The sequence below is a fragment of the Dipodomys spectabilis genome, unplaced genomic scaffold (assembly GCF_019054845.1).
Source record: "Dipodomys spectabilis isolate Male_0828 unplaced genomic scaffold, ASM1905484v1 ptg000026l, whole genome shotgun sequence".
Classification (NCBI taxonomy): domain Eukaryota; kingdom Metazoa; phylum Chordata; class Mammalia; order Rodentia; family Heteromyidae; genus Dipodomys; species Dipodomys spectabilis.
The window spans coordinates 11875884-11900176 of NW_024870703.1; the positions used below are offsets into that span (position 1 = coordinate 11875884).

The 24293-nt window shown below is 35.0% G+C and overlaps 1 protein-coding gene across 1 annotated transcript in view; it reads left to right on the top strand.

Annotated features, from left to right (window-relative positions):
* The window catches only part of Hnrnpll (heterogeneous nuclear ribonucleoprotein L like), a 33330-nt gene extending 17516 nt beyond the window's left edge, over positions 1–15814 (top strand). The window contains exons 7-13 of the mRNA XM_042675463.1: positions 3207–3278; positions 8423–8640; positions 11016–11137; positions 12550–12751; positions 13662–13719; positions 13803–13901; positions 15106–15814. Coding sequence (XP_042531397.1) covers positions 3207–3278; positions 8423–8640; positions 11016–11137; positions 12550–12751; positions 13662–13719; positions 13803–13901; positions 15106–15161 — 827 coding nt within the window. The 3' untranslated portion in view covers positions 15162–15814. The remainder of the gene's footprint in view (positions 1–3206; positions 3279–8422; positions 8641–11015; positions 11138–12549; positions 12752–13661; positions 13720–13802; positions 13902–15105) is intronic.
* The last annotated feature ends 8479 nt before the right edge of the window (positions 15815–24293 follow it).

Sequence of the window (24293 nt, forward strand, 5' to 3'; positions counted from 1 at the left end):
CAATTATTAACCTTGAGCAGAAATTCTAACATTGAAAAAAGTGTATTATATGTAAAAGATTTTTTTCTGTGTGGTTTGATTTTTGTAAAGTGGCTGTTTATAAGTTGTCACTTTCTGTAATAATTTAAAGTTATTACTTAATGTTTGTGTAACTATAAAACTTGGTATTTTAAATATAGGTGAAAGTAACATGTTTGTTCATGGTAGAATATATTTAAACATGATAAATCTGAAAGTAAGCATTTCATTTGAGATGCACTTTCACATATAATCCTATAAATGCTAAATTTAATAAGCGTAGATTTGAGTGATAAAAATTGTTCAACTAACTGTGTGGCAATTCTGGAATATACAAATTAAAATGCGGATCTTGTAAAAACAAGGGGGCTGCAGTATTGGCTACATCCCAACTACAATATCAGTGTTTGAACCCATGTTGGAAAAATTTGAGTAGGTAAATTCAACTAGAAAAATAATTTGTGACATCCAGAGTATCTTGGGCCATAGTTGATCTAGTACATATACATACATCAAAATAAAAATAAAAAGAAAATGTATTGGTCCCTAGTATATTCAAATATTAATGACTTTAGGATGATTGGCTTCTTTAACTCAGTTTCCAGAAAATCATCTTATAATTTGCCTAAGGCTGTAAGTAAGTTTGTTTTGTACTACAGCTTTGGCTAGACCCCAAAATTTTTACTACTCAATGGAAATTTGTTTAGCTTAGACTTTGTACAGTTGAATCCATTATTGGAAAACAAAACCTTAGCACTCAAACAACAACAGGACAAGTGGTTGATGAGAAATCTCTCACTTCTGTCAGTTTTAAACACTTGTTTGGGGTTTTGTTCATTCATTTAAAGTAGTGAGTTTTAGTTGCATTTTTCTTAATATCTTAAGACATTTATAGATTAGATTTTAAATGTTAACATGTTCAGAAAAAGTTGTGAATATAACACAAAGCTAGATTAGTTTTTCATACAATTCTGGTGAAATCTGTTTAGAAATATGCATGATAGGTTGTTAAATAATATAATTGAAGTAAAATAGTTGTTCACAGACGATTTTCTGACAAGACTACGAGTTTGTTTTTGTTTTTGAAGTGATCTTAACTTGAAGTCAAGTTGATAATTAAAGTTGTCTGCGATGCCCAAATAAAACCTTCATGTATCTTTTTCTATGAGAAAAATAGGATTTTAAAAAGCATAATTTTATTTTCAAAAGTCCTTTAGATATGAAGATATGATTACATTTTACTGCAAAGAATCCTTACTTGATCTCCAGGAAGCTTCCCAAAGTGTTAAACAAAAGTTAAATATTATATATGTGTACTTTTTTTTTTTAAACAAATTGCATAGCTTAATCAGATATTAGTTGAATCTGTGAAAGCTTGCAAACCACTGTTTACAGATGGAAATATTCAGTGATCATTCTGTTCACTTCGCTTATGTGACCATATATTAGATAGTGAATGTTTCATATAAATTAATAGTAATGAGAGTGAGTGGCTGAAAGATACCTTGGAAATCTGCTCTTCATTTTATGAATGAAGATTGTGTTTTTGTGTCTATGCAGCAAGTTAGTGATTAAATTAGAATCATCTGATTCCCAGCATAGTTCTGTTTTCCTTTATAGCACTGTTGACTGTATCAGTAAAATTGAGCCATGAAATTGTGGTTTTAGTTTTAAGATTTCCAGAAACAGATAAAACATTCAATGTTTGGTGGCTTGTGCTAAAGCAGAGGAGCAGTAACAGAAGGGATTAGCAGGATGAATTGATTCAAGACGATTGAGACTTAAATGATGAGAGATGTTGAATGCCATATATGAAAAAAAAAACCAAAAAGGAACAGCATAAACAACAGATGCAGTGACTTTGGGAAAGTGGGGGAAGGGTCATATTAACTTATCAAGTATTTGGAAAAGTTTTCAAATACTAAGCGTATGAGGCTCCAAATGAATTGTAATGTGGGTGCAAGTCAGTTTCTATGATTATAAACATTTTCTTAAAATTAGAGATATCTGAAAATGTTAAGATAGGTTCTTGTTCCAAGTATTGGGTATATAGAGACTAATTAGTAGGGATAATGAGTTTTTGAATGGAAGTTGAACTAGATGATCTCCTTATTCCTTTTGGATACTTAGAATAATTAATTAAAACTATACTTTTCTAGACTGAAGTGAAAGTTAAAAGTATTTCTCATCTTCCATAAACCTTATTTGTTTAGGTGACTAAGGACTAACAGAAAGACTTCCTCTGAATTTTCAAAGATTAGAATGATTAGAGTCTTCAGATACATATGCAAAAAATATTATTGGACAGTATTATTTGATCAACAAACTTTTAAAAGTATATTCTTTTTTTTTAAAAAAAAAACTTACTAACCAACATAGGAAGTAATATTTTAGAAGCCTGTTATTGATGTCTCAAGACGTGGGAAAATTGACATGTCTTTCTTGGAAACATAGCTAGAATAAAAAATACCTTTAGAGTATTGTAGTATTTTCATCCAATAATGTAGCCCCCTTGGTTAGCATATTTATCTTGGCATATTTAAACGTTGGGGGTTGCTCATAGTTCTGCCTGATGTTAAGGTCTATAGACAGTGACCTGTCTACAACATAATATGAGCCAGTGATGTGCAAAATTTCAGCTCTCAAGTCAGTAGGTGTTTGTAAATATGTGTATATACATATAAAATACTCTGTGTTTACTGATTGTGAAACCATGTAATACAGGTTGTTGTTGGCTTATGCTGAAACTTCTTGAAAGAAGCCCACTTTGAAAATGTGTTGCTGTTGAAGCTAATAGTATGATTCAGGTACTGTCTTTCAAAAGTACTGCACTTAAAAGCTTGTTTTAAAGACATGTATTGGTAAAAACTTGTGTACAGTGTCAAACTCTAGCATTGTGTACATTCACTTTCTGCAAAGTATCTATTCTTTTAATTTTGAAAGTGTGATTGTATTTGACATTTGCCAAAAAGATATTTTCAAGTTAAGTGGAACTTGTTAGATAGAATTATTTTCTTAAACTTTTGGTGTTTGTATTTAATTGGACATGAATGGATGTTTAAAGCTAACAGGAGTCCTATTTCTTTTATGAAGTATAATGGATGTTTTGAGTGGGTGTTTCCCATGTGAGAACTCTGTTAAGTATTTGAGTCAAAATTGTTAAAACCATGTTTCTACTTTTGTGTCAGATAGAGGAAAGGGTCGCCAGAGACAAGCCATTTTGGGAGAACACCCTTCTTCGTTTAGACATGATGGCTATGGTAAGTTTGTCAAGGCAGAAGGAAGGTAGTATAGATGAACTATTAGAATTTTTGTATTTCTGATGAAGAATGGCACATTTCTTGTCTGCATTTTTCCTGCTCACCTGTTGTGGTTTATTATGGTATCAGTCCCTTATAATGTATTCAGGTTGTCAAAAATCCCTTGTTTTTTTAAGGATATGATATATCAAATAATTCTTGAGATAAACAGAGCAATTGGCTGGGGATTGAAATTTTTTGCTGTTATATTTTGTTTGGTTTGGTTTTGATTTGTAATGGGCTCTGGCCTATAAGAGGACCAAAAAGGAGGAGGAGTATTGGTCAGTCAGTAAGTTTATTTCCATTCAGCAATTATAAGCAGACAGGAATTTTGAGTAATGAAGGCAGAAAGAATGGGATATTTGTCCAAAAGGATACATACTTTTGTTTTGACTTTTATACATTGATACTTTGGTTTTGGTTAAATTTGTTTGTATTTAATTCTATTTTTAAGGCTTTTTGGCTTTTACTGTTTGCAAGTATTAATACATTAATATAGTAAAACCTAGAGTAATTCTTGGAGTTAGACTTCAGATTATTGTTCTTATAAGTAGATGTTGAACATTGATATTAATAAGGGTTTTTAGCTGGCTGTAATTTAATAAAATGGTTTTTTTTGGCAGTTGCCCCCATTCTCTATTTTAAGATTGAAAAACAATACTCAGAAGTGGTAGAAAAAAATAGAACTTGTTATATTGAACTCTTTGATTTATTGTCACAGAGCTGCTGGTGTTGTCTGTTATCCTAAATGTTTCTTCCATATTTAACGACGGCCCTTCTTAAGTGTTTTGGCTTATTCTCTAGTGTCTTTTTAAAATCCAAAAATTTTATTTGTTGTATGTGCATCTGAAGTATTTGTTCAAGGAGTCCTGTCAGTGTATATAGCAGAGGAGTTGAAAAGACCTCTAGTGTCAAAACAATAGGCAAAGCACAGTTTTCTTTTAGTATGTTTCTTGTTTTTCTTAGCTGTTTCTGTAAGAGTAAATTTTAAATAGGTTGTTGTGTTGTTTTGGTCTTGTAGTAAAGAAACTATTTGGAACCTATTGTACTTTGCATGAGGAAAGTTACAAGAATACTAGTTTGTAGTATAATCATGGAGTTAACTATGTCAGTGACAAGTGAATGCTAAAAACTGGTTAAATGTTTTGTCAAAGAGGGCTAGAAAAATCTTTGACAGAATAAATGGACAAAGAAGTAGAAAGTGCTAGTGCTGAAACATTATTTTCTTGGTATAAGTTTTTAGGTTTGTGAACCTTTATAAAATACATTTTAATGGGTAAATAGAATAACATTAAATGCCCTACAAGTACTTTTTATTTATTTATTTATTTGGGTCCAGTCGTGGGGCCTGAACTCTGGGCCTGGGCGCTTTCCCTCAGCTCTTCAGCTCAAGGCTAGCACTCTACCTCTTGAGCCACAGCGCCATTTCCGGCTTTTTTCTTTTTGCTTATGTGGTGCTGAGGAATCGAACCCAGGGCCTCATGCATGCAAGGCAAGCATTCTACCACTGAGCCACCTTCCCAGCCCAAGAACTTTTTATTTTTAAAAAGTCAATTGTGAAAATCTTCGACAGCTTCACGTCTTAACATTTTGCATAGGGGAATAATATTTATAATGTAAGGTTATATAAAGAGAAGTGCAAAATTCTTCAGGATGGCACTTGTTAAATAGGGATATTGCAGTTTTGTATTGTCCTGCAAAGGGGAAAAGGTGGTGGATCGTGTAAGAGAGGAGTATCCATTCTGAGCTATGTTAATAAGGTATTGGACTCTGAGGTTTGATTTGTTTTTACTTCCTAGAGAAGTAAGCAGAGTGGGGTTTAAGAAGAGAGAGAACATGAATAAAAAGATAGAGAAATAAAATGAGGAAGTAGAAAAAAGATTTATGAAATAGTGATCTAGAGCCTTTTCATAAATTTTGCAGATCACAAGAGCAGCAATTAGGCAAAACAGCTTTATTTGTATTTTGGAGTTATATCATGGGCGGTTTTTCCTATGTGTTGGTCTGAAAGCAAGAGGAAATGGAAGAAATTATGAGTCAAAATCCATAGTTTCCATTTATATATTTTTTATTTTATTATAGTAGTATATCTATACTAATTGTCACAATTCTTTAAAAATCTCCTCTCTCTCTCTCTCTCGCTCTCTCTCTCGCTCTCTCTCTCTCGCTCTCTCTCTCTCGCTCTCTCTCTCGCTTGTGCTTCCTGGGGCTTGAACTCATGGCTTGGGCACTTTTCTTGAGCTTTTTTTCCTCAAGACTAGTGCTCTACCACTTGAGCCACAGCTCTACTTTTTAGTAGTTTATTGGAGATAAGAGTTTCAAGGACTTTCCTGCTCTGGTTTGCTTCAAACTGAGATCCTCAATGTAAGCCTCCTGAGTAGCTAGGATTACAGGAGTGAGCCACTGACACCCAGCTAAATCATCTTGTTTGGTAAGCTCAGCCCTGTGAGATGAACTAGTACTAGTAGAGGCTCATATGTTGAACATTGGCAAATATAATACAGATTTATTTACTGTAAGCTCAAGAAAAGTTAATACATTCATCACTAGCATCTTTGGATGTGATTTTTTTGGACCAAAGATGTTTATGTTTGAAATACAGGAAATGTTTTCAAAACGTTAGTAATGCCATATATGTACTGTTTCCCTATGCAAATAGAGTTTTTAATACGTGAAGCATTTTCTTTTAAACATCAAGTCTTTTTCACTTACAGAAGCACTAAAACAGAGAATTTTCAGAAGACTTCTAAATTTTTGTATCTTAAACAATTTAGGTGACAGTTTAGTGTAGATCATTTAATCTTGATAGTCAAGTCATAATTACAAGTATACCTTTAAATGTTTTTGGACCTTAGACAACTTTAGCAGAGTGAATATACTATGAGTGTACTACAGATCTTTCGACTTCCCATGAGGGTAAAAATGTGATTATTGTGTGTATCATTACTGCACGTAAGCAAATGTTAGTGTTTGTTAGGCAATGTAATATGAAGATGTACTTTTACAATAGGGATTTAAACCATGGTGTTGGAACTTAGGTAGATGTAAAACAGTTTAAATTAGAGACCAAGATATGTATGATTTCTAACAGTTTACTTCACCATAAGTTATACTGTTTTGATGAACTACCAGTTGTTGGTAAGAAGAGCAGTTGCAGGCTTGGGTGTAGCTCAGTGTTAGAATGCTTGCTTAGTGTGTGGGAGGCCCTGGGTACCATCTCCAACATCTTGAATTACAAAAAAAGCATTAAAATGAAGGTAGTTGGTGATGATGTATTGATAAATATTCCTCCAAAATTGCAGGAATTCCATGTATTGGTATGTGCTCAATAGTGTTATGTTATTATAAATGGAAGCTTTATTAAAATACTAATAACTGGAATTCATTGTAATCCCTGATAGCATGTAATGAATACTAATACTTAGTAGATGACAGCTATCCCTTAGTCCTATATAAAAATGAGCATCAGTAATGCTATATTCTTCCTTAAAAAAGAGAAAAGGGCTTGGGTTTAAATTTTTTTGTTATTGATTGACTGCACATCATGAAGACTTTTGTATGCATCCTAGGTTGTGCTTCAGTATTCATAAATTCAGAAGGACCTATGATTTATAAGTTGTTTTTCTAAACCACTTGGAGTTTCTAAACTTCTACCTTTCTTCTAATGCTGTAAAGATGTCCTGTGCCTAATTTTGAGTATCACAGTTTTCCACACTTATTTTCTCTTCCGTACTTTACTTTTGTTTGTTAAAAAACTTGGAGAAAAGGTCAAGATTGAAAATGTCATAGATGGGCTGGGTGCTAGTGGCTCATGTCTGTAATCCTAGTTGCTCAGGAAAATGAGATCTGAGGATCATGGTTCAAAGCCAGCCTGGGCAAGAAGTCTATAAGACTCTTAGCTTCAATTAGCCACCAAAAAAGCTGGAGGTGGATCTGATGCTCAAGTGTGGTAGAGTGTTAGCCTAAAGCACAAAAGCTCTGAGTCCCTGAAAGTACTCAGTCCCTGAGTTCAAGCACTGGGGGGTACACCTCCCCCCACCCCCAACCCCACTCCCAAGTCAAAGATGGGAAAATCATATGAAGTTGTTTAGAACTACTTTAAAGTTAGTGAATTGACTTCTTAATGAGGATTTGAAGTGTGTGTGCGTGTGTGTGTGTGGGGGGGGGGGGGAGATAGTTGTAGATATTGAACCATTTCCTGCTGTTTTCTTGATGTTTCAAAAAATGGAGATTGGAGATAGTAAGACAGCTATGTATAGATGAGGCATATTAATAGGTTTTAGTTTTCCTAAGTTAGAAGAATAAATACTAACAAGAGTACATTACAGTATATTCAAGATATTTGTTCTATTTGTATAGAGATAGCTTTCTAGATTTTGTTGTATATTATTCCTCTGAAAAACGCAGTTGTTAAAATTTGAGCTAATATTTATGTGTATAGTAAGATTATAGAATAACTTATATATTGCCCAGAATGTTGGATTGGCTCCCTTGCAGCTCTGTAGCCTAATCTAACAGTTTTTTTGTTCAGTTACTGTTTTTAAATTTTTTTTTTAAGCTGGGCATTGGTGGCTCACATCTATAATCCTAGCTACTTAGGAGGTGAAGATCTGAGGATTATGGCTCAAAGCCAGCCAGGCAGGAAAGTCCATGAGACTCTTATCTTCAATTAACCACAAAAAAGCTGGAAGTGTAGCTGTTATTCTAGTGGCAGAGCACTAGTCTTGAGCATAAAACCTCAGGGACAATGCCCCCCAAATTAATTAACAAAAAAATAACTTTTAGCATGGTGTATATAGGTACGGTCAATGTTGTATCTGATACAAATAAATACTGATTTTATTTTATGCTTAAATATTCATATACTTGAAGGGTTTTGTCTGTACATCAGCCTAGCTAATACTGAATTTAATTTTGATTGGAGAGGATTGGTTGGTAAAGTGCTTGCCTTATGCACAAAGCCCTGGGTTCAATCTTCAATACTGAGGAAAAAAAAGTTTTTATATATGTTGAAATTAACCTACCAAAGTATTTACAAATGGAGGTATGTGCATGTATTCTTCTTATTTATTTACTTACTTAATTTACTTTGGTCATTTTTGTAGGATCCCATAGTCCATTGTTGCCTTTACCGAGTCGCTACAGAATGGGCTCTCGAGATACACCTGAGCTTGTTGCATATCCATTACCACAAGCATCTTCCTCTTACATGCATGGAGGAAATCCCTCTGGTTCAGTTGTAATGGTTAGTGGATTACATCAACTAAAAATGAATTGTTCAAGAGTTTTCAACTTATTCTGCTTATATGGAAATATTGAAAAGGTAAGGTTTATTTTGCTAGAATGTCTGTTAGTGATTCTGAAAAGGATGCAGACGTACATCTTCTTGTATTGGGAATATCTAACTTCAGTATTGTGATCCACATAAACTAAAAATCCAATATGCCCGAACTTCAGAGATTGTATTTTTTATAAGTAATTAGTATAGATTGTGATAAAAATATTTAAGATGACCCAAAGTAGAACACACACACACACGTCTCATAGCTTTGCCAGAAGTCTTGAATTTGGAAACATTTAGGGCTTTTGCATTCTTGTAAATGCTGTAAGTATACCATCTGAGGAACAATTTGCCTTTTTTTTTGTTAGCTCAGTCAGTGTTTGAAACTGACCTGCTTAGGTAGAATGTTAGTACTGTAATATTACTTTTTCTTATTTTAAATTTTAGTGTTCTTTTTCACAGTGATTAAAAACCAGAATACAAGTATTTGAGTCACTAGAATATGGGAGGGTGAACATGGCCTGGAAAGTTGGTGTTCTTCTTAGTTTATTAATTCTAAAATCTCCTTGAAGTAGAAACAGCTTTTATGAACTCTGAAACTATTGTATTAAAGAAGAAAAAAAGAAAATGTTGTTTGGTCTGAGGATAAAATTTGGAATTGTTTTTCTTATATACTGGCCCAAGAATATGTGAGATAGATTTACAGCATTGGATTAAGTAGATCAAAAGGCGTAGGTATTTATCTTAGAGCTAGTATTTAGCTAGGTATTTAGTTGAGGTCTGAAAACTATTCATTTGGTAGCTAGGCTTTAATGTTTATTTTAACTTTTCATTACATAGCGTCTTTTTTCTTTATGCTCTTTCTATAAAATCAAACTTAGGCAGTTTGATATCTTCAGTAGTTTTTTGTCTTCTATGTTATGAACTGTTTCAGGTGATTTAGAAGCCCCAAATATTTTTGTTTTTTCTAATAAAATTTAAATTTTCCAAAGCCAAACACTAGTTGCTATAATCCTAGCTGAGATCCGAGGATCAAGTTCAAAGCCAACCTGGACAAAAAAAATCCATGAAACTTATCTCTAAGTTAACGAGCAAAAAACTGCAAGTGAAGTTGTGGCTCAAGTGATGATATGCCAAATTGAAAGTGCAGGGCCCTGAGCTCAAGCACAGTAGAGGCACCAAAAAATAAACCACAAAAAACCAATACAACTTATGACTAATTCTAATCTGTTTCACTATCACCTTGTTTTTAATCATTTCAGATATTTAATAAAAATAATATGTATTATAGATAATAAAGGTATAGAGATATAGATCTATATATCTAAAAATCTAGATAAAGATCTATATATCTAAAAATCTAGTTATACGTCTTTAAAGGATTATGATACTTACCTATCAAGAGAGAGTTAATTTTTCCTAACTTTTTAAGGGAGATTTACATATATTAGAGGGAATTACATATTGTAAATTTAGTCACTATTAGATTTGTTAGATATTACTGATTAAGCTAATTTGCCCATAAAGATAAATTGACTTCAAGTATAGTTGAAAATTCTGGTACTATTAAGTTTTAAGTGTACGTATAGTGCAAAGTACTTAGATATCCTATTACAATGAGAAATGGAAGAGATAGCAATAAGGATTTGTCTTAGGTTTTTGGTATTCTCTTGAGATTGACATGTAAGAAGCTAGTTGGTATCATGTTAGTTGTGGTACTTAATAGTTTACCTGAGGATTTTCTAAGGACAAGGCTAAATGATTTAACCAATTATCTCATCCAATTCTTACAGTATTATTCTATAATTAAAATAGTGTGAGAGAATAAGTGTGACCTTTGCCTAAGGACATGAAAATTCATTACTTATTTTTAAATTGCTCATATCTTGCACTTGCCCTACTGACCATGCTGCCTCAGTGTTATTTTGTTCTATTTACTACAGAGCATCTTGTCCTAACAGAAACCTCTAATCAGTTTGAAGTTATTATTTATTTACTTAAAATTTTTTGAACATGTACTAGGAAGAGTATGCTTATTACTAAATCTCTAGTACCTACCATAGTGCTTATCAAAATATTTTAGATACTTGTTTATTGAATAAATGGATAGTGAAAAAAATCTAGTCATTCACATTTTATAGGGTTAGCTAGTATCTCAAGTAAATTGTCTCCAAATTATATAATTAACAATTAAAAGAGCCAGGATAAGCCAGTGCTCATCTCCAGTGTGCACAGAATATAGAATATAGTTATAGTCTTTTTTTTTAAACCTTATTAAATTTTGATGAGTATCTTATTCATGGCAGATCTGGGTGATCTTCTGTTTTTTACTTTTACCACTTAAATCATATTGTCTTTTAGAAATTGTTTCTATGAAAGGTAATTAAATGGTCTCTTTTGGGATTTTGTGTTAACAGGTAAAATTTATGAAGACTATTCCTGGCACAGCACTGGTAGAAATGGGTGATGAGTATGCTGTAGAAAGAGCTGTTACACATCTTAATAATGTTAAATTATTTGGGAAAAGACTTAATGTTTGGTAATTATCTTAAGTGATTATTTAAAAATATTTAAAATTTTTGTCCTTTTATTAAAGACATTAATTTCAATTTTAGACTATTTTACAATAGCAGAATCTGATATAAGCAGTAGTAGTTTTGATATTATAGACAAATTTTAGAGTTAATGTAATTCAGAATTTACCCACATATCCTTAGGTTTTTACTTCTGTGATTTTACAACAGCATGTTAAAATAGGCAAGTATTTATTTTAAATGTTTTCTAACATGAGCCTTGTGCTGGTGGCTCATGCTGAAATCCTAGCTACTGGGCAGGAAAATCCATTAGACTCTTTTAACTCAAATTAACCACCAAAAAAAGCCAGAAGTGGAGCTGTGTTCAAGTGATAGAGCACTACACTTGAGAAAAAAACAAGAAAGACAAGAAAAAGCTTAGAGCCGGGCGCTGGTGGCTCACGCCTGTAATCCTAGCTACTCAGGAGGCTGAGATCTGAGGATCGAGGTTTAAAGCCAGCCCCGGCAGGAAAGTCCGTGAGACTCCTATCTCCAATAAACCACCAGAAAACCGGAAGTGGCACTGTAGCTCAAGTGGTAGAGCGCTAGCCTTGAGCAGAAGAGCTGAGGAACAGCGCTCAGGCCCAGAGTTCAAACCCCACAACCAAAAAAAAAAAGAAAAGAAAAAGCTGAGAGACAGTACCCAAAAACCTTAGTTCTAGCCACTGGACACAAAATGTTTTCAAACATGAGAATGGATTTTTCTTTCCACTTGATGCCTTAAACTATAGGAATGATTGATTATAAACCAGATACAAATAACCCAAATACAAATAGTCTGTTATATGTGTGGAACTATACTTATGGGTTTAACTAACCATAGATGAAAAATGTTCAGGGAGCCAGGTGTTGGTGGCTCACGCCTATAATCCTAGCTACTCAGGCTGAGATCTGAGGATTTCAGTTCAAAGCCAGCCCTGGTGGCTCAAAGTGGTAGAGCTCCAGCCTTGAACAAAAGAGCTAAGGGATAGCACCTAGGCTCTGAGTTCAAGCTCCATGACCATCTGGAAAAAAACAAAAAAACAACAGCAACAACAACAACAAAAAAAGTGTACATACTTTGTTCATACTATTATTTTCTAAATATAGTTAACAACTACTTATAGCATTTACATAGCACTTTATGTTACAATCAATCTAGTTATGGTTTAAAGAACATGAGGGATCATGCATAGATTATATGTAGATTGTATGTCACTTATATTAGGGACTTGCATTTTTGATACCCATGAATATCAAAAGGATATCCCCAAGGATACAGTAAATGAATATACTTTATTTAAATAGCCATAGATGCCTTCTTTTGTTAAGATTCATGCAAGCATTTTGTTTTTTACCTAACAATATATTGTGTATGTTTTTCCTTTCCAATTTTCAGTGTGTCTAAGCAACATTCAGTTGTTCCAAGTCAAATATTTGAGCTAGAGGATGGTACAAGTAGCTACAAAGATTTTGCCATGAGCAAAAATAATCGCTTTACAAGTGCTGGCCAAGCATCTAAGAATATAATCCAACCACCCTCGTGTGTGCTGCATTATTACAATGTTCCACTGTGCGTCACAGAAGAGACTTTCACCAAGGTAGGTGCTGAAATCTGTAGTGTATTGATGTTTCCTATTTTAAGATTTGTATCTTTTGAATGCCTATGTTTGTTTTGTGTGGAGGGTGGGGTAGGTGTGAGTGTATATATGTGTGGGTATAACAGGGTCGTAACTGTGTAATTAGGCTGGCCTTAAACTTTCAATCCTGTCTCCACCCCCATAGTTCTGGGATTGTAGGTGTGTGCTACTACATTTGGTACTTTTGATATTACTAGTATTTTGTTTATTTGACACTTTTTGATAGCCATTCTTTCACTATTACATTTTCTGGATTAAGTTCTTCATGAATCTTCTTGGTTTGTGGCTCAGTCCGAGAGTTGGAATGATAATGAGATACCTTTACTTCTGCATTCAGAAACTTATTTTTACCATAACTTTAAGCTTCACACAAAACTTCATCCATCTTTGTCATTTTCCATATATAGGGATGCTTCAGAAAAAGAACTCCTTGCCTTAGATACTAAATATATTCTCAGGCCAACCCTGAGAATATATGAAAAAAAAACTGTGTTTTTATTGTAAAGCATGAAAGTATTTACATAGTTTATGAAGTTTCATTATTAGGATTTTTTTTTTATGCCAGTCCCAGGGCTTGGGCCCTGCCCCTGAGCTTCTTTTTGCTCATGGCTAGCACTCTACCACTGGAGTCACAACACTGTTTCTGGCTTTTTCTGTTAATGTGGTATTGAGGAATTGAACCCAGGGCTTTGTGCATGCTAGGCAAGCACTCTACCACTAAGCCACATTTTCAGCCCTAAAAATTTCTTTTCTCAAATTTATGCTAACCTGAAAATACACATTGGTTTCAGTTGATTTTGTACTCAGAAAAGTGAAGGTAGGCTATTTATTTGGACCATATTTTTAATGAAGTTTTGCTTTTCTTTGACAGTTGTGTAATGACCATGAAGTTCTTACATTTATCAAATATAAAGTGTTTGATGCAAAACGTAAGTGAACATTCACTTTTTAAAAAGTTTTCTAGATAAATTGAGGATAAGCAAATAACAATTGGGCATATGTTTTGTTTTAGCCTCTGCCAAAACACTTTCCGGACTATTAGAATGGGAATGTAAAACTGATGCAGTAGAAGCTCTTACTGCACTTAATCACTACCAGATCAGAGTCCCGAGTAAGTACAATACTGTGTCTGAGTGTCTCATAATTATTCAATGGGACTCTTCAGAAACATGAGACAATAATTTGAAAGCATTTTGGAGCGAATATAGGATATTAGCCTTGCACATTCTATGTGTATGCTGTACAGTGAAGAATTTTTGTTGTTGATGTTTTGTTTTTGGTTGTGAGGCTTGGACTCAATGCCTGAACACTGTCCCTGAGCTTTTTTGCTTAAGGCTAGAGCACTCTGCCACTTTGAGCCACAGAGCCAATTGCAGTTTTCTGGTGGTTATATGGAGGTAAGAGTCACAGACTTTCCTTCCTGGGCTGGCTTTGAACTATGATCCTTAGATCTCAGCCTCCTGAATATCTAGGATTATAGGTGTGAACCACTGGTACCTGGCATCCAAGATTTTTAATACAGAGAGGCAAAAAATATAGAATCCAGGGCTGGGAAGGTGGCTCAGTGGTAGAATGCTTGCTTTGCATGCATGAGGCCCTGGGTTTGATTCCTTAGCACCACATAAGCAGAAAAAAGCAGAAGTGGCACTGTGGCTCAAGTGGTAGAGTGCTAGCCTTGAGCTGAATAGCTAAGGGACAGACAGTACCCAGGCCCAGAGTTCAGTCCCCACGACGGACAGAAAAAAAAGTATAGAATCCCACAATCTATGTCATCCTTGTATTAGCTACCCATTGCTTTATATTTACCATAAAATTTAGAAGCTTAAAACAGCAAACCTTTGGGCTGGGGTTATAGCTTAGTTGCTAGATCACATGTGAGGCTTTGGGTTAGATTTCTAGCCTGCAAAAACTAATGTTCTGGAAATCATAGATATCTTAAAGTATTTTGTAATTTTCCCCTCTTCTTGTCTTTTAATTGGCTTTTATATAAATATATGTAGTATTTTCTGCAAAGTGGACTTTGCTACTTAATCATGGTATTTTTTTAATTTGTAATATGAACTCACTAAAGAATATCTCTTAAAGCTTTCAACACTAGGAATGTAGCAGTGAACAAAGTGCCTGTTTGATGGAACTCACTTTCTAGTAAATTAGTAGTTAATCTTCCCTTTATTGTACAGACTTCCCCTTATGGTACAGATAAATTCTCCTTTGAATTTTTGTTTCTAAAACTGTAAAATAATGAAATAATTTACTCTGCCAATTGAAAGTGATCTTGAAAGTTTGAAGTGATTAAACTATTTATTTTTTTACAGATGGTTCCAATCCCTATACTCTGAAGCTTTGCTTTTCTACATCATCCCATTTATAAGAAGAGAAGAGCATGTTAGAATTTATGTTCATCTTTATTACAGTTTTGAAGCTACAATTAAAAAAATATCTAAGATGGTTGATCTAATTATTGTTGCCTTGCTTACTTTAAGATCCTGTTCTGTAATAAACATATTTTGCCTCAAGTAAATTGGTTGTAAACTTAAATATTGTTTTCATTTTAAGATAGAGTATCATAATGTAGACTGTCTACAGTTTCATTGTAGATTACGTACATATATGATTCTAACTGTATTACTATAATTTTTCTTCCACAGTAAAATATATTTGCATTCTTAATGCTAATTATCTGCAAGTATTTTTCCATTGTGTGAGATTAATGCAGGTGAAGGTATTGCATTTTAATATAGAATTCCTATCATATGTTTAGATGTTGAAGTATGTTACATTAAACATAACTTGTATTTATTATTTTAATCAAGTTTGAGAATAACATTGAACATGCTGACTTTTAAGATCTATAGATTTAGCTGATTTTATATTTTTGAAAGGCTAATAGACATGAATACCCTTGTACAGTATGCACTCAAACTTATTTAAATTGATGTATTTTTTTTAAGTCATTGTCCATTTGTATTGACATGCTTCTGTTTCTAGTTGCAGTTTGGAGATTTTATAAAGTTATAATAATGAGCTAATGTGTTCATCTTCATTTGTTGCATGTGACCTAATATTGAAAATATATCTGGCCTTGAGATTTTAGTAGAGGTTATAATTAACTCTTCATCTATATAAAGATCTAAGATCCATGGATAGCTTTTACAGAGCTCATTAGCCCCAAAAATTATGTGTAGAATTTTGGTTATTTACATTTTCATTTTTCACTCTTTGATCCATCATAATATGTGTATTTTTCTATATGGTACAAGATTTAAGGATCTAATTTTATTTTTAATCAAAATGGGTAGTTATTTGTCTCAACACCATTTATTAAATATTCTCCCACCATATCTGTTTCTTTTCTTTTTACATAACCTTATATGTAGGCAAATGAGTTTTAAAAACTAAGCATATTTAAAGTAGGAACTATTAGTGCATTTATTACAAAATTCACAGCTTTTCAGTAATAAATGGTATAACTATTTTGTTTTCATCTTTAAAAGAAGAAGGAATGTGTTTGATCTAGCTAGATAACTGGGAAGTCCAGTGTTGGCAGAAGCAGTGTGTGAGCCTGAGACTTTTAAACAAATTTCAAGTTCCATTTTAGTCTTACTACTTTATTTCTAATTCTAATTTTTAAAAATCGTCTTAATCCTTTTAGAATTGAGGCAGGAATTGAAAACTAAGCTGTTGAATAGAAAAGTTAGATGGAAACTGGAAACACAGTAACATTTATTTCTTCTTGAATTTTTTTTTTCTTCATATATTGGGGCCTGAATTCATGGCCATGCACTGTCACTTGGCTTATCTGTGAATGGCAGATATGCCAAGTGCAGCTTTTTTGCTGGTTAATTGAAGATATAGTCTTGAACTGGCTTCTAGTGGAGATCCTTGGATCTCCTGAATAACTAGGTTTATAGATGTGAGCCGCTAGCACCTGGCTTCCCATTGAATTTTGACAGCAATAGATCCCTTTTTTACTCAAAAATCTAGAGTTTTTTTAGACCTTCATTATGGATCCCAGTAAATTAAGCCAAGTGTAACTTGGTGGTATGATATGTAAGTGTAGGATATTGGGTTATGTGTGTTTCTTATTCAATCTCAGTTTAATGAAAGTATGTTTACCTATTACAATAGTTTTCCCCCTCCTTAAATACTTTCATTACAAAATTTAAGTGGCTTTTAATTTTAAAAGATAATTTATAAGCCTATGTAATAATTGTTTACTTCCCATTCTCTAAAAACTAAGATTTATTAGTTAATTTTTTGCTGGGTGGTGTTGTTCATGCATGTAACTCCAGCTACTCAGGAGGCTAAGATCTGAGGATCTCAATTTGAAGCCAACCCAGCCAGGGAATCTGGAAGACTATAATAAGCACCCCAAAGCTGCAAGCAGACCTGTGATTTAAGTGGTAGAGCATTAGCCTTGAGCTAAAAAGTCTTAAGGGACAGCATCTCTACTCTGAGGTCTCACCCCACTACAGGCACAAGAAAAAAAAAATGACACTGAGAATTGTGTGTGTGTGTGTGTGTGTGTGTGTGTGTGTGTGTGTGTGTGTGTGTGTGTGTATGCATGCTCAACTGTGGAACTAGCAGGGCTTTGAAAATTTGCTTAAGCATTCCTGCTGTGAATGGAGTTGGCTTTTTTGAACAACCTATTCCTTTTTCCTTGGCCTTCCCCACATTATTATACTGCTCTGAAGAACACATTTCAGAGCTGTTTAAGAAAATATGTGTATGGGCCTTGACTTTATTTTTAATATCGAAATTCTACATCCACATTCAAATCTCATTACTTAGCTAATAAAAAAATCTGCCAGGCTGTTAGGAATGCTAGCTTCCTTTTAATAAAAGCTGAACTCTCCTCCTGAGGGTTCTATCCCTCAGTAAAAAAAAAAAAAAACTTGGCAGCTGCATCTGATGAGAGCATCTGAGTGTGGTTACATAAACTGCTGGAACAAAAATCAAACAGGGTCAGATATGTTTTATTTTTTTAATTTGTAGTGCCTACTGTAAGAATGGATTGGCTAGGTAACTAGGTGTTTTAGTAGCTGTCAGTGATCCTTGAATCTTTTTCTGGAATAAAGACATTTTGAATTGAGAACTTTCTTGATTAAAAATCTAAAGAACCAGGGACCTTTGCTTTAAAAAAAAAACAAAAAAAAAAAACAACTCTCGGCTGGGAAGGTGGCTCAGTGGTAGAGCGCTTGCCTTGCATGCCTGAGGCCCTGCGTTCGATTCCCCAGCACCACATAAGCAAAAAGAAAAAAGCCGGAAGTGGCGCTATGGCTCAAGTGGTAGAGCGCTATCCTTGAGCTGAAGAGCTGAGGGACAGCACCCAGGCCCAGAGTTCAGGCCCCATGACCGGACCAAAAAAAACAAAAAACTCCCTAGGTGAGAAAATTCATTGTAAGAATATCAGTAGCTTTCTTATGGCTATTTGGCTTGAGCAACACAGTTCACTAAGGGTCCCCATGAAGATTCAGCAAGCCTTTAGTACTCCACATTTAGTCATAGAAGGTAAGCCTTAAAAACCAATTTATTAGATGAAACAAAACGAAGGTTCATTGCTTCTATTCCGCAACATGATTTCCAGTGCTGACCAAGGTTATTAGGGATTTTAAGTCTAGTGGATATTGAATCCATGATTCTGATTTTTTTTTTTTTGAAACTTAGCATTTCATCCACAGGCATACAAAAGTTTAAAACAATCATAAATCCCCTTCTTAAATGTAAATTACTATAAATTTAACACTCAACATTACTTTTAGCAGGCTTTGAACTTGAACAAATGCAGTGGGCTTAACTAGTAAGAGTCTAGGAGAACACTTGAAATTCTGTTTTAACTTCTTAGGAAGTTAGTAATGCTGGCGATTCCTAGTTATCCATCTTCACTCTACCCAGTTTCATAGAGAAAGGCTTGAGTGAGCCTAATTGTCTTAGTCCATTATTTTTAGCACTGTGCCTTAGAAGTACCTTTTAAGGGGCAAAAATGCAGGGGCATTTTTGGTAGTGTATCAGGCTACTCTTTAAAATTTTGGGTACTGGAGTTTAAACTTAGGGTCTTGTTCTTGTTAGGCAGGTACCCTACCATTGAGCCATACCTGCAGCCTTATTTTTGTACTGGATCACAACCTACCTATTTTAGGCTGGGATTGACAGACAAGTGCTTCTGAGACTACAACTCTGCCTAGATTAGCCTGGAACTTTGATGGTCCCAATCTTGGCCTTCCACAAAAGTAGGGCAAGTGTAAGCCACTGTGCCCAGCCATTGATTGAAAAAGGTATGAAGAATTTTCCTGCATGGGCGGGCTTGAACCTTAATCTTCCTGTTCTCAACCTCCCAATAGCTAGTAGTATAGACATGAGCCACCAGCACCTAGCTAGGAATGTGCTTTTGTCGAGAAGGCACTAAAAACACTTCATGGTTAGGAAGAACTGTTGTGCATGACTTGGAGCACTGCAATAGATATTCATATAAATACCTATGTGTGTTTTTTTGATCCTAGAATCTTTGTGTATAATCTTTAAGGATTATAGAATTATACACCTCTGCCCTTCTCCCTTTCCTTGTCCTTCCTTTTTCCAGGTGTAGTAAATTACAAACTAGGATTCAGATTTTGTGATCTGCCCAAGTTTAAGCCTATTAGGAAGGAATATAATGAAGTTAAATTTGACCTCATGTCTGGATATTAATCTTCACCATTTTATTTTTTATGGTTCTGGAGATCAAACTTGGGACCTTGCTCATGCAGGTAAGTATTAGGAGGAGGACATACGATCTATTATGGATTTGTTCAAAAAATTCATGGGCTACTTCATTTAACCTACCTAGTTTCATTTCAATTTTGACCCTATTCTAGCATACATAGGTGCTTTGAAATCTTGCTCAGGAATTCAGTAGAATGAATACAAATGTGTTAATGTGTGAAATGTATTTGTAAGTCTTCTAGAAGGTTTTAGTTGTCTTTTTTTTTTAAACTTTAAGTGAGATAGCTAATGTATTTTGTGTGCTTAAAGATGATATGTGATGAAACTTGAATTTTCCCACAGTAGGAAATAATTGATAGTAATGATGACCATGTTGATGACCTTGATTATGGTAGAGCTTTTCTGCCAGACTATTTGTTAGATGGATAAATAGCATTTATAGGATTTCTGTCCATTGAAATCCAAACTTGTCCTACAAAGGCCTAATATATTCATTGATTTGAGCCAAAATTAGCACCACTTGAGTCCCTACAGGGGTCATGTCATGTATTTGCTCTAAATGTTAGTTTCAGAATCATACAAACATGTTATTTATCTTTCTGAGGAAGGTAAGGCTGATTTGGGGAGTTACTAAATAATCTACTAATTTTTGCTATTTTAGCAGGAGTTTTAGTGAATAGGATCAGGCTTTCTGCTATCCCCTGTAGCATGCAAAATACTACAGGGCTTCAATGTGCTAGGAAAGTGCTCTACCACATAAGCTACACCCTAGCCCCTATTTGCTTTTTTTTTTTTTTTTAAAGGTAGGGTCTTGCCAGGAGCCTAGTTTCCTTTTTTTCCTTTTCTTTTTGTTGGTTGTGGGGTCTGAACTCTGGGCCTGGGTGCTGTCCCTGAGCTCTTCAGTCAAGGCTAGTGCTCTACCATTTGAGCCACAGCACTACTTCTGGCTTTTTTCTTTTTGCTTATGTGGTGCTGAGGAATCAAACCCAGGGCCTCATGCATGCAAGGTGAGCACTCTACCACTGAGTCACCTTCCTAGCCATAGGAGCCTAGTTTCTGATAACTAGGTTCTCAGACAAGACTAGGTGCCACCACCCCCAGCCTATTAGCTGAGATGCCCAGACTAGTCTCCAACCACTATCTTCTTGATCTCTGCTTCTTAAGTAGTTGGGATTACAGGTATAAGCCACTGTGCTTGGCCTGATTGGCAACTTTCCATTCTGAAATATGTATGAAACCAGATGAAGAGCTAGGTGCCTGTTAAGCAGTAGTGGTTCTAACCTAGGAGATTTAAGGAATCGGTCACATTCTATTCATGCTATGAGTGAAATGGATGGAGCTGGCTGTGGATTGCAACTGTGTTGACATACACATGTCATTGGACTTGGATATCTTTCTTATACGCCTTGTTCTTTAAGCATTGAGGTTGCCATATCCTAATTTAGGCTTGGAAAGAAGAATCACAGTAGTTAGATCCCTTGATCTCTCCAAGTCATGTGGCTTTGAGAAAAATCTAAAGTGAGGACTTATAGTCAAAGAAAATCTCACAGACATCAGCCTTTTAATGGTGAGCTGGAATGATCATAGGTACAATCCAACTATGTGTGCATCCTACAACTCTCAGAGATTGTGGGAAGAAATCTTTCTATGCTGTCAGGTGACTGGATATACTTCAAGAGAGTATATTTTAATTAAAGTAGTTTATACATATCCCAGGATAATGTGTTGATAGTTAACAAGGGAAATAAAAAGAACTTATTTAGATTAAATAGTTCATCTTTCATCAAAACCCTAAGATTTCATCTGTCATTTTTAATTGTCCATTTCCTGGGGCTTTTCAGATTTTAACACGTGGCAAGCAGAACATATGTCAGGCCCCACTCATAGATAAGCATAGTTAGTTCTTTTCTCTAATGGTTACCATATACTTAGAAGAAAAAGTGCTGAGGGAAAGTAAGAACTGGAGTCAGAAGTCCTGGATTCATGTCCCCATCTTGCTTTATATTAGTAATAGTTTGAACATGTCAACGTGGTCTGAGCACTCGTTTATTAAGCTACAAAATAGGGATATGAATGTCTCCCTTACCTGTATAGTTTATCCCAGTTTTTACATTTTTATTTGTTATTGTTATAAAGGTGATGTACAGAAGGGTTACAGTTTCCTAATAGTTTATCCTATTTAAACCCAAATTGAGTAAGGCATAAAGTAGACTTTGGGTATCATTTTACTTTTCTTTTTTGTTTTGCCAGTCCTGGGTCTTGAACTCTGGGCTTGGGTGCTGTCCCTAAGTTCCTTTTGCTCAAGGCTAGCACTGTACCACTTGAGCTATGCCACCACTTCTGTCTTTTTCTGTGATTAATTGCAGATAAGACTCTCATGGACTTTCTTGCCTGGACTGACTTTGAACCATTATCTGTAGATCTCAGCCTCCCGAGTAGCTTGGATTACAGGTGTGAGCCACTTGTGCATGGCACCAATTTCTTTAAACAATTTAATTTGTGAAAATGACTATAAACTTTCATCAGATCAAGAAATTTCATATTTTTTTCTCTTTTCTCATAGCACCTTATCTATATAAGTCAGACTTTTCTAAATAAAGTTATTTTCACAATGGAAGACTGTGTACATAGATCCCACAGCCACAATTTGAGTGTCCTTAACTTTGCTTATAAGCAAACGTGATCATCAAGAGGAAGATACTACAAATCTAAAGGAAGTCATAATACTGAAGACCACAGAATTAAGATTAAAAACTATCTTATATACTTCAGTCATGGCTCGGAAATAGTAAGATGAAACCTAAGATAAGAAAAGGCTCCTCATATAATTAAAAGAATGTTGTTGTTATTGTAAAGGTGATGCACACATTTAATGTAATCCTAGCTTTGTCTTGTTTCCATATCTTCTGTGAATATTGACATATATGACAAAGATCTATTGGTTTATGTTTATATTAGTCATCTTTGTCATCATAAAACAATTGACTCTAAAGAGAAAATATATTTGGATCATATTTTGAGAAATTGATTTTTGATCTGTTGGCCTATTTAAAAAAAATTTTTTTTTGCAGCCTGTGGCAAATTGGCTTGCCATTGTGGGGAGGTTTTGCAGAGCAAAGCAGCTCTCCTCATAGTGGAAAGTGAGGAGATGAAGGAGAAGGACTTGGGGCCCTCATAATTTCCTTCAGTAATGTCTTGACATCAGAGACATTATGATAGTCTAAACAAATAACTAAAAAAAACTTCATGTTTTCAAATGAAATAATAGCAATATTTATCAATTGCCAATTGTAAGCCAGGTAGAGTCTAAGCATTTTACTTAATCTTAAAGGCAACCTTTTAAAGTAGATACTGTAATTACATTTTCTTTTTCTTTCTTTTTTTTTTTTTGTCTGTCGTGGGGCTTGAACTCTGGGCCTGGGCGCTGTCCCTCAGCTCTTCAGCTCAAGGCCAGTGCTCTACCTCGAGCACAGCGCTACATCCGGTTTTCTAGTGGTTTATTGTCGATCAGAGTCTCATGGACTTTTCTGCCTGGGCTGGCTTTGAACCGTGTTCCTCAGGTCTCAACCTCCTGAGTTGCTAGGATTACAGGCATGAGCCATCGGCGCCTGGCTACATTTTCTTTTAGAGATGAGGAAACAGGATCAAGGACAACAGGTCTTGCTGGAGGTTGAACTAAGGGTGGGGGTTTCTGGGACTTACATCCAGGCAATTTGGTTCCCAAGTTCATACTCTCAAAGTCATATTCTAAGTTGCTTCTAAATGAATAAAATGAAAATGACTTCCTTTTTGGGGGGTGGGAGCTCAGAGGGGGCAGAGTGTTGCTTGCTCCAGAACTCACCATCATTTTGCCTCAACCTCAAGAATGCTGGAGAGTTGTAGGCACAGTGACCACATCCAGCTTGATTCCTTGATTTCTCTGAGATGTGTACTACAAATGATACAGTCAAGGTAAACATTATAAATAAAAGGAAAATGATCTTTTGTCCATTATCCTTTTTCATAACTGTTTAGTCTTGAGGTACTAGGGATAAAACCCAGAGCCTTAAAATATGCCAGGCCAGTCCTTCTACCGTTGAGCTGCATCCCCAGCCCTCCTTTGACATTGCTATGGAGCATCCCATTGTGAGATGGAATGGTAACATAATCCATCCTGGTGTGGTTTGCTTATTGCTTCTCACATACACATACATAGTATGTGTTCATGGGACTCTGAACTGGAATTTCTCAGTCACAAAATATTCACATGTCACAAAATATTTCAAATGTCCACAGAATTGCCAGATAAATTTTATTTCTCATCCAACATATGTTAGAAGGTAAGATTTGGCAGGACACTGTTAGCTCACACCTGTAATCCTAGCTATTCAGGAGGCTGAGATCTGAGGATCATGGATCAAAACCAACTCAGGCCAGAAAGTCCATGAGATTCCTATCTCCAATTACTCACCCAAATAGCTGGAAGTAGAGCAGTAGGCTCGAGTGGTAGAGTGCTAGCCTTGAGTCAGAGTGCTCAGGGACAGCACCCAAGCCCTGAGTTCAAGCCCCAGGATGGGCACCAAAAGAATAAAAGAAAAAAAAAAAGGTAAGATCCGTTTGGCAGCATGATTATTACTACCCTAAAAAGGGAAGACAATTTTCTGCTCTTTCCTTTGCTGGTGGAAACTAATGTGTCTACAGCTGCTGGATGCTCCCTCCATTCCAAGATAGAAAAACAAAACAAAAACGTCCAGAGGGAACAATGGTAACTCTATCCTTATTTATACTTCTTTTAGGGACTGATTTTATCTTTGTTCCATTT